Source organism: Monomorium pharaonis, chromosome 2 (assembly GCF_013373865.1).
Source record: "Monomorium pharaonis isolate MP-MQ-018 chromosome 2, ASM1337386v2, whole genome shotgun sequence".
Classification (NCBI taxonomy): Eukaryota; Metazoa; Arthropoda; class Insecta; order Hymenoptera; family Formicidae; genus Monomorium; species Monomorium pharaonis.
Genome location: NC_050468.1, coordinates 5,255,321 through 5,267,245, shown reverse-complemented (window position 1 = coordinate 5,267,245; position 11,925 = coordinate 5,255,321). Strand labels below are relative to the sequence as shown.

General features: G+C 30.3%; 1 protein-coding gene across 1 annotated transcript in view; it reads left to right on the top strand.

Annotated features, from left to right (window-relative positions):
- Nucleotides 1-2,852: 2,852 nt before the first annotated feature.
- Nucleotides 2,853-11,925, top strand: part of LOC105836784 (cytochrome c1, heme protein, mitochondrial) — a 31,039-nt gene continuing 21,966 nt past the window's right edge. Inside the window, exon 1 of the mRNA XM_028188911.1 lies at nucleotides 2,853-3,020. Within this exon, the coding sequence (XP_028044712.1) occupies nucleotides 2,868-3,020 (153 nt within the window). The 5' untranslated portion in view covers nucleotides 2,853-2,867. The remainder of the gene's footprint in view (nucleotides 3,021-11,925) is intronic.

Sequence of the window (11,925 nt, the reverse complement as noted above, 5' to 3'; positions counted from 1 at the left end):
GCAGAACGAAATATGTATAAAATCAAACTATTGATTTTCCAATAACTCCATTTTGATACTTTTATACAAAATAATTTGAAAAAATTATATAATTAAAAAATTATATAAATTTCACTTTTTTAAACAATAATCTTTATAAGACCTTAAGAAAACTTTTACAGAATTGATGTTATTTGCCCCTCTCTAGACAAACTTTGTTTGAAATGTTTTTTCTCAAATATTTTCTTATCGAGATATTTTACTGATATTTTTTCCTTGCTCTATCTTTTAAAAAATGCAGTCTGATTCGTTATGTAATTTATATATAATATAATATTATAGAAATTGACCAGAGCTGAATGGAAAGGAATAACATTAAATATTAATATGCGATTTTCTAGTGAAAATGCAAATAGAAAGGCACACGATGAAAAGAAATAAATATAAATATTAGTTTGCATATTAGAATACATTTGCGTGACATTAAAACTTGCCCAATGCGAGATTCTGCGATTGATGGTCAACAGTTTGCTTCTATGTTTTCATGTAGTATATGAAGAGGACGAGAACCGGTGAGCCATCTTTGATTTCTTTTGTATAGAACGCATAGAAGGAATCAAAGGTTTACCGGGAAATATGAGCGCTCCATCGATTTTGTCAGTGGGATTGCTCCTGTACTTTTCTGCGATGCCGTCGGTTATATGAACATCGTGGACTTGGGTTGACCTACTTTTCAAAGAAAACTTACTTCTTCCATAAATGATTGTGCGAAAGCAACGTCTGTTATCATACCGACGCGATTTTGTTGGCCAACAAAAACAACGCGAAAAACATTTTACAAATACGCGCAAGTCTTTTTCAATCGGAAGAATTTTATATTTGCCATTTTTGTATGTGTTCATAATGGGACCTAACTACATTGGAATTTTAACGTTAACTATTATTAGAAATTATTATAAATTAATATAAAGGTCAGGGTCACGAACGCTGAAAGGAACATCGATACACAATGCTCTGCAGTTAATTGTGCATATACCATAATTAATAGGCGCGCGTGAAACGAAAGTTTCTTAGACTAATTTCCGACAAATAATTTTCGAGAAAGCCATTCCCCGAATCAGAGATTGCTGCTCGCGTGTGTTCGGTGGGAGGTACGTGCAGGAGAATACGTAATCGCGCAATATACATATATGCATATTGTGCACTTCTCGACAGTCTCTAAATCGCGTGCGACGCGTGAATGCGTTAATCCATTATCGTGGAACCTTGACCTTCCTACGCCGCCGTAAGGCGTCTTTTCGCGATCTAATCGTAACATAAGCCTAAACACGCTTGCTTACAAAATTCCATCTTGTTCACATTTCCATTTGCTCAGGTAGACAGAGCCGCACTTACACAGAAGCTAATAAATATCTCAATTGTAATATTATAATATGGCAAAAAAAAAAATTATCCACGAAATAACCCTGTTCAGAAATAATTCATTAATTTATTTTAAAGAGATAAGAAGAAAAGTGGATACAGATAAAGCCTTCTTGTCTGATGACATTTGTACCAAAGACACTTCCTAAGGTTTCCATTCGTTTTTTAATCTTAAATAAAAAGAAATGCTGATATATCTATTTTCTATTATTTTTTCAAGTTGCAACAAATTACACTTTATCACTATGAGAATTCTAATTAGAGATCAAAGTTATTAAAGAATCAGAATAGCGCATAAATTTATTTTTCCCCAACATTAAATTGTTTTCAACTTGATATAGGTATCTGAATTATATTTGAATTTCTGAAGATGTAATTTCAGAATTTCGCGTATTGTTTAATAACGTAAGCGAAAAACAAATTTGAACTATACGATTGAGTGTACCAAGCTAATGGCAAAATTGATTATTTATATATAGAAATCATGCACGTGTATATAGGGTAAAAACGACGGGTTATGATATCGAACGAAGGTCAAACGATATATCTCGTATCCTGGAATATCCGAATGAAATTGTTCCCTTCTTTACGACGTCCTGCTATATTTGGCGAGGAACTTATCGTTTATTAAAAAATAGTACAAAGACAGTTGCACGCGTCCGCATGTTTTATTAATAATATTCAACCAGACTTTACCGATAATCAAGAGTTTATCCGACGTAAAAAGGTTACCGTCGTTAAGCGACTTAAAATAACTGCAGGAGTATGCCGAGTTATAACCAATAAGTTTGCTTTTATTTTCACTTTTATTTACACATACGAGCGCGTAGTTACGTACTTGTTACAGTTAATATGAATGACGGCTTCTTTTTATCAGGTAACTTAAAGTTGAACACAGGCACACACGCACACGCGCGCGCTCGCATGTATCATTTAAAAATATAATGCATATTCCTTTTCTGACCGTATAAATTTTATTTGAATCTTTCATATTTGTTTACATTAAAAGTTTGCCGAATCTGTGATACAATAAAAACGAAACCCTCGCAAAAGTGTTCCTCCTTTGAAACATTTTTAGCATTTAAATGACCGTTGAACCTTAGCTCTGAGAATTCACCCATTATCAGTTCTTGCGGTGTAAAAAGTTCGACAAAGAACGTATTCGTCACGTTAGCGAGGATCTAAAAATAGTTTATGATAGCTTTTCTGCCCCTCCCTCCCCCCCTCCCCTCCCTTGAATGACTTTTCTTTTCGCATATCTAGGTCAAATCGATGGAAATCGACGTCGCGAGTTACGCTCGAATCTAGGTAAGTCGATGTTTCTTCGCGAATAATCCGCGCGTGGTTCTTCTCGCGCGCGCACGAAGTGTGTGTTGGGGTTACAATGTACACGCGCGTATACGTATGTATCTGTATGTATTTCCGTACTTCCACGCGGAACGTGACATGTGCAAGGGTGGGGACGGATGGCGGAGCGTTGGAAGCGCGAAGACGGTACGCGCGGGGGTGCGGTAAAGGTACGAGAGTGTTATATAAATAGAAGCGGTCAATGCTGCTATGGGAACACTACACACAGGCTGTATGACACAGCTACGCGGTGGGGTAGATGGGCGCGCAGGGTGAGTAAAATACCTCACTCCCAATTCATTAATCCATACTTACTATGCACTTGAGGACTTGAGTTTTTGATATAACGGGCAAATTAAGGATGTATCTTAAAATTTTGAAGGTAACACCATAATATGTTGCTAAGGTGCTGATACATGTATATTGTGCCTTTATATAAAATTTGAGGTCAATTTATTATATAATTTTCAAGAAAATTATTATGAAATGTCCCATATATAACTTAAAATATTATACGTATATATTCTATGTAATATTAAATTACTTTCTTGAGAATATTCTTAATGAATTATTTTTTTAATATTTATTAATTATATATATTTATCTTTGTTTATGAAACATATTCTATAAATTTGCCGAAGAAAATATTAATACCAGCAACATAAATACATTATTTAATCTATTCCATAAATGCTCATATAAATATTCAAATACTGAAGATGTGGATGGCGTTCAAGATAGCATAATAAAAAATTATTTAGTCTCTTCATCAGTCTCTTTTCTGTTATGCTTTTATTAAGAACACACGGGTTAAGAAGTTACATAATTATATTCTTAACGAAAAAATTATTAAGTTCTATGAATTTTATTAAAAAAATAAATAAATAAATGTTATATTTAGAAAAAGATCATACTTTACCGATGTATATATAATATAAGGAATATGGTTTTTTTAAAAATTATTTTTAATTCTGGTTTAAATATATATATTTTTTGAGAACGTTTCACCAAAAAAATTTTTTTTCTACAGTCGATATATTGCCGGTCTGTAAGCTTCTTAAATCATTAAAATTACAGTGCTTATAAAATAATTACCGATTGTCAAAGCCAATTATTTAAATTTTAAAAAATATAAAAATAAGACAACTTTGAATTAAAAAAATGAATTGTTTTATATAAAATTGATACAAGTTTTGATAATAAAATTTAAAAATTAAAAAATAGCTCGTAGAGAATTTTACTTTAGGCTTTTGCAACATTGATTTTATCATCATGAAAGGCTTCCGGATGAATATCGTATAACTGAAACAGTGCTGTGCCGTTTTGCAACCATTGCAAACATTGCAGCTTGCATCATCCGAAATATCAGAACTGGAAACTCTGATACTTTTGAATTGTGGATATTTTTAAATGTCTCTTTCTTAGTGGTGGAGAAGTATAAGATGAGGGCGAGATGTTTCTAACCAAACAGAGTGGTACTGATCAGTTGATTAATTAAAAAACCGGAAGAGCAACCAAACCGGAAGAGTGTGCTAAATAGGCCTTGATAGTTCTTACAACCTTTGATAATTCTTATTGCGGTTAAAATTATCTTTTTAAGGGTATAAAATGTTTTCTCTTGGTTTCTTCTATATATGTACTCTTTTCCACAGGCGCAAGTAATCTTCTATACCTCTACTGTTTCTAGGTATAGTCTTTGAACCTTGGAATTAAGGAAACTAAGAAATCTTTCTTTGGGGTTTAAAGATCACTTTGATATTGTATAATATTTACTAAAAATTCTACTAATGCTCTATATCGTTTCTTGAAGACAAGGAAGGATCTTTCTCGTTTTTCACTACCTTTTATATTAACAAGAATAAGATAAAAAATAATAATGTAAACTAGTTCAATAAATAGATAGACCATCTAAAATATAATTAATATATAATTATAAATATAAAGTATAATGAATTCACCGTGTCATTTGGGAAAATATAAATCTCTAAAATGTAGATTTTTTAAAAATATCAATTCTGTTGATATTTTTTAAAACTTGATAACGACGTATAATTATGAATAAAATGCGCACAATATGTACCACCATTAATGAATGTATAACTTTTAGATTACAGTGGTAATCGTCAAACTACACATACATAATTAACTTCATTATTTAATCTGATATTGCAAAGTTTTATTCATAATATAATTTAATTTTTGCAACAATATAATTTTTTCAAAAAAGTAATGCTGATATTCATTAATAATATATGTATATAAAATAATGATTAGACACATAATATGTTTTTAATTTTGCTAATAAAAAATGTACATACATGTACCTTAAAATTTACTTGACCAATCAACCTCCCTTAATGCCTTTAGCACATGTGTAGCTTTTGTTCTAAAAATTCCAGAATTACATATTATTATCACAAATTATATACTATCAAAAATTTAAAAAAAATTTACAACCTTTTAAAAATAAAAAACTGAAAGTTAATGTAAAAAACTAAAAGTTAATTTTTAAAATTCTGCCATTTCTTCAATTTTCAATATTTTTTAAATTTCTGGTATCTGCTATAGCCCAATTCGTATTAATTAAGAATTATTTTCAATTTTTCGTTTCATATTTCGTTTCGTATCATTTCATATGTTTGCGTATTTCTCTTAATCTGTTTTATTACATATGCTATGTATAATGCAGTATTACATATGTGTAACAGTAACTATTTATTATTATTATTATATTTACTAGCTATGCTCTGCCACGCGTTGCTGTGGCTCTCTATTCTTATGCTACGTTTTTTTCAAATTTTCTTTGCTTTCGTTGTTTAACTTTCAAGAGCCTTGCTTTATTGTTGCTCTTTTTATTTTATTTTTGAATAAGCATTTACCTATCTTTAATAAATCTAATATTCATTTATTCACGTACTTCTTTATTTATTTATTGCCTTTAGCACCATATTCAATTAATTTGTTTCTATTTATTGTTTTGTATTTTTATTATAATGTAATATAAATCTTATTTTATTAAAACTTTGAAATAATTTTCAATTAAAAAAACCGAATTTTTTTTTAAATACCCATTTTTTAAAATTAAGCATTTTGAATTAGAGTGTATTTAATTTATTATTGATTAATTTTATGAATCAATATTTTGTTATTTTTTTCTAAAAGCTGCCATGGATTTAGAAATCCATTCAAAAGACTGTTTTAAATAAGTTCCTTTTTTTCAATAAAATAACAGCCATCTTCATTTTTCTTATTACCTTAATTTAAACACAATAGAAACATTCTTCGCCTCTCCCGGTCTCTCCCCGTCTCTCCCGGTCTCTCCGTCTCTCCCGGTCTCTCCCCGTCTCTCCCGGTCTCTCCCCGTCTCTACTCGTCTGTACCCGTCTCTCCCCGTTTCTCCCCGTCTCTACTCGTCTCTACCCGTCTCTCCCCGCCTCTTTCGGTCTCTCCCGGTCTCTCCCCGTCTCTCCTGGTCTCTCCCCGTCTCTTCCGGTCTCTCCTGGTCTCTTCCCGTCTTTCCCGGTCTCTCCCCGTCTCTCCTGGTCAATATAATTATTTCGAAATTATTTAATTTAAAATAATTTAATTTTAAATAATTATATCATATCTATAATTATTTCGAAATTAATGTTCGATTTTATCTTTTTTAATATCCTGTATTTGTCCTTTAATATAAACATTTTTCTCAAATTCTTTATTATTTAAATTTACCATTCAAGCATTTATTTATCTTTAATAAATCTAATATTCATTTGTTCGCGTACTTCTAATTAAATTCAATACAACGTTGTGTCAAAATTTCAAAAAAATATCATTAAAAAAATATTGTTTAAAATTAAATTATGTCCAGCATTTTTGAAACACACGGTATTTCCATAAACAGACCCCATAAGAACACGACCGGTAACGAAAGCAACGTTGTGTCAAAATTTCAAAGCAATCGGTGAATAACTTACGGAGATCTTAGATGAGTAACAAACATTTTACATTTTTATTTATATAGATTATTATTATGTATGCATAGCTTAAGGTAACTGCTATTGCAGATTAATACGATAGTCGCTTGTACGATTTAATGATAATCCTACACCTGGAATAAAATAAATCCAGCTGGTTTTTGACTTTAGTTTTAAACTTAGTTTTTTTGCTTAGTTTCATGAATTTTTTTTTAAATGTAAATTGCCCCAAAATAACTTTTGGACATTATTTTTGGAAGTTTGAAGAATGTTAAAAAACTTTTTTTGAGCTAAAATGTTTAATAATATACGAGTAATAATCATTTAAAGAGGCTGAGATTTATTACACCCTTTGTGTAGAATACCGAATTATTTGATAATGTGTAGGGTTAAACATTTCCAAGAGTCCGGATCTTTTGTCATTTTTTTTATTCAAAATTTATTCTACCGCGATTTCTGAATGACGCTAAATCAAACGCTAAATCAATCAAACCAACTCATTGTGACCGATTCAATTCTTTTTTTTTCTCTATAACTATATTTTCAGCAGACTTCAGCAAATCAGAAAATAGTATATCGTGTGAAACGCCACTATATCCTTTTCTCTTTCTCTTTTCTTTGTTTTCGAGGATGTGGTCCACAGTCTCAAAAAATTTCCACACAACGACACAACGTTCACGTGTGCGTGATATCACAAATACATGAACGAACATTGAGAAGGCACATTTGTTTCCTGTATGGGCTACCTGTACACACACGTTACACGTCGCTTATACGTGAACACGCACTTTTGTAGCTGCCAACTGACTTTGTCTTGTGCTCGTATAGCCGTCGATCGTTATAGCCGCGCTAAATATACGAGCAGCTAACATACGCGAGAGACTATTAGGAGCCAATAAATTGCACCTCAGATGAGTGAACGACGTTGTATACTTTATAAAACCAAAATTGACGGCGCGCCATTCCGCAAACAGTACGGAACAAAACGGAAATTAAAATTAATTATTATTTAAAAGTAAATTAAAAAATTATTTCGTTTAACAATATACAATGATCAGAAATGTATACTCTTCTCATGTATTACTATACAACTATTCAATTTCTTAATTTTGATTTAATTTTATTGAAAAAGAACATCTTTGATACATTTTAAGAATAAAATAATCAAAATAAACATTGAAAAATTTAATTAGATAAAATTATTGAAATCTTTGGGTAAATTAAATTTAATGAAAATATGAATATAAATAGACGCAATATGGAATCCATCAAAAATATATCACGATTTAGTTTTCTAATCATGTTTTGGAATTTATTCGTTGCGCAGAGAAATGGAGAAGGAAATGTTTGAGCACAAAATGCAACGATGATTTCGTGCGCGGCCGATCTTTATGATGCGTTTCTTCAGCATTGCCTCGCAGAGAAACGATATAAATAGCGTTATCATCAATATTCACAGCGCAGCCGATAACGGCGGATTTTGCCATCCATCGACGGACGCCCGGCGATTTCTCGCGGGACAACCGCCGACAGCTCACCCTGCTATTTTTAACGTCGCATTTATTAAGAATAATCTAGCCACGAATAAAACGATGTAAGTGGAACAGACTCGATAAGGCCGACCGATAAAGATGTCGCATGATACGAGTTCTTCTCGAGGACAAATTGATCCGTTTTTATCGCCACAACTTTATTTCGGAATTATAAGTTATTCGCATAGATTAAATTAGAAGAAGGAGAGAAGGAATCAATTATTTTCTCCGGAAAGATATATATTATTATTATGAAAAACTTATTACGGAAAAAGTCTGCTACGTAAGAAATAGCACGTATGATAAAAATAAATATGTACAAATAAAGGAAAACACGTATTTGTTCATTTCGTGTTTACTAGAAATAAAATAATAAATCTTTCCGACTTGCATAGAAACTTATGCCTATTAATTCTTTTGTTTGTTTGATAAAATGAAGATTATACGCGATTTCATCACACCTCTCGATAACTATCTTCCAGATAAAGATATTCGTTAGTGATTATAAAATTCATTTTCTTCATTGAAACTTTTGATTACATATCTAATGAATAGCCATATTCTTTATATTAACTTTTGACACAAAAAGTATTACAATTTTACTATACATTATCATATTCTATTAGCGAAGTGAGATTATAATTTGAGATACCTTTTAAATAAAATTATTGAACAGTTATTTAGAGATGAAGAAATTGCATATAAATCAAGTTTGCAAATTTATTACAAAAGATTATTAATTATTGATAGGTATATTTACAATATTCAGTAAGCAGGTAAAAATATTTTTACTCTACACATCTTTTAAATAAATTATTTTTTAAATATAAATAAATAGTAAAATAATTAAACCATACCAATGATACAATAGTTTTACAAATTTGTAATTTTAATTTTTGTATAAACCATTTATGGCTTTTTTCTAAATTTGAAATCGAGTACTACGATAAACAGATCAATGTCGTAAGGGCATTCAAGACAATTTGAATTCGGGATAGGGCCTTTCTGAGGAAAGAGAATTCCGATAATCATCATCCATAAGGAAATAATTAATCGCGTCTGCAAAATCGCGAGTTGCGCGCGTCGAATGCGAATAGCTGAGCTTATGCAATGAAACGGGAAGGAGAAACGCGGGACGATATCGTCTTTGGTCGTATGGTATCGATCGATACCAGTCTATTATTAAACGACACACGGATCGTTATTATTATTATTATGTAAAATGTATTTGTAGCCGATTCACGAAGATAATGACAACGACGACGACGACGACGATAATGACAACGTCATTTCTATTCCGTGAGAATTATGGCATGGTTAAGCTAACTTGAAACTACAAAAGATGTTTTTCTAAAACAAAGGTGTCGTATAAAAAGTGAGACATTGAGAAAGAAGGAGAAGATAGCGAAACAATCGGTAAAATAATCGTTAAATTTCCGTGATGATAAATAGAATTAAATGTCGTTAAAACAAAATCGTTCGTTTAACCACACGGCCTCGATGCGCATTAAATAATAATGAATTTCGCTATCAAGGTGTCGCAAGGTAATTTCACAGGTTCCTTTTCTTTTTTCCTCTTATTCACGATAGAAAATACATTTAATCCAACGCATGCGCATTATCTGGCGGAATTATTCGCGACGCGCAAAATCAATTGTCACCATGTTTCTGTGACATAAATTTTTTATCCTTTTTTTTTCCTTTCTTTTTGCATGATTCTATGATTTTCTTCCTTATTCTAAACGAGCGAAAATGTCCCGCGAGAAAATAAATGAAGAACGCGATCATATATCTAAATTATTCAATAGTGTATTGACCGTCGCGTCGCGAAACTACAACGCTATATTATCTATCTATAACTCAAGAATAAATAATTCAGACGGCACGGTGATTCCAAACATGTCTTTCTTTCCCCCTCAATATGCTTAAATCTTAAAAATAAAGGATCTCGCCGGAACGGTTGCGGGAAAGATTCGGCATTGATTTTTACTCAATCACAATCTTCGTCGAGTTTCTTCTGGAAAGAAACGACCGAATTAATTATACACCGGGCCACCTAATTTCGACTCGATGGTTATTCGTCGCTGAGTGACCGCGCGATGACGAACCAGAATGGAAATCGATTTCTGACAGAATTGCTATATGATAAATTTAATTCTCACGAGGCCTAATGTTATTTTGTTATAACGCGTCTTCTGTTATATCTATCGATTTTTTAAATTCTTGCCGGAAATACTATCGTTAAACTTTTATGGATCGTTAAACTTTGGCGAGTATAAATGTCACGAAGATTATGTAAGAATAAGGCAAATTGTGAATTATTAATACGTGCGAATAAATAGAAGATACTATTCTTTAAAAAATTTAGTTTGTAAAACAATAGTTTTAAATTTAGCTTAAAAAGAATTACAGCTATATATGAATTAGACTATTTAGAAACCCTTAGATATTTAGAAATACCCAAGATAATATGGAATAGAATACTAAATATTAAATAGCACTTTGTTGTGTAAACAAAGCGTTATATTTTGGTGGCAATCGCTAAAATTTGTAATTATTGCAAAACGTGCCATGAATAATGAATCAGATCATGCATGCAACAATTTTTTAGAACGTGTTTTTAGTTTTTTTTTTGAAGTATTTACTTTTGTTGTGAAAATTTTACAGCATTGTTTTAAATATGTTTGTACAAGTTTAAAATAAATTTATTAGTTTATATTCCGTAAAAGTTTTCAATGTTGTAAAAATAATATTATATCGTTTATATAATTGCAGTTCTTAATTCTTTTATAAACATAAAAAATTGTATGTCATATCTTTAAAGTATTCTTCAAAGTATACGAATTATAATGTTTATATATTACTACGTTTTTATTTATTATAAGACAAAATTATATCCTATAAAATTTCTTATTATATTTTACGAAATGTAATTTCTAAATTATTTTTCATGTGCAATGTTTTTTATTTTTGTTAACCACCACTTTAAATTACTCAAGTACAAAAATATAAAACTTTTTATTCTCATCTACAGTACTATTTATTTTATATAACATTGTTTATTTCACGTAATAATTTATTGATTTAAGATTTATTTTTGATTTTTATTGTCGATGAGAAATAACGTTATCTTGTTTTTTATGTGCTGCTACTATACAAATAAAAAATATTTTAATTGTATTTCGATCAGTTTACATAAATAAACTTTGCATGTCATTTATTGTATTATTTATTACTATTCTTAAAATTTAATACTAGATTATATTTTCTACGATTATTTCTCTCTCTCCCTCTCTCTTAATTTTTACTCTTTTTAATAACATCAAAATCGTAATTAAATTTTAGACATTAATAAGACTGTCTTTAATTAAGACATTGAGGCGATTTCATGTAAACTGAGGAAAACTAGAATCTTTTAAAAGCTATAAATATTCGAAATTTTATTAAAAGTAATAGCTTTAATTTATAATACATCTAATCAATGATGTAATAATAGAAATTTGTGTGTATGCATAATATAAATTTTAAATACATTACTCCTTTATTATAGTACAATCTAGTATTGTATTATATTATACAAGATATTATATGTTCGTATAATACTGAGCATTATTAAATTGGCCAGTAATTAATACTCATTTTAACTATTAAAACTACTACTGTTAATATTTTTATACTAGTATTTTAAT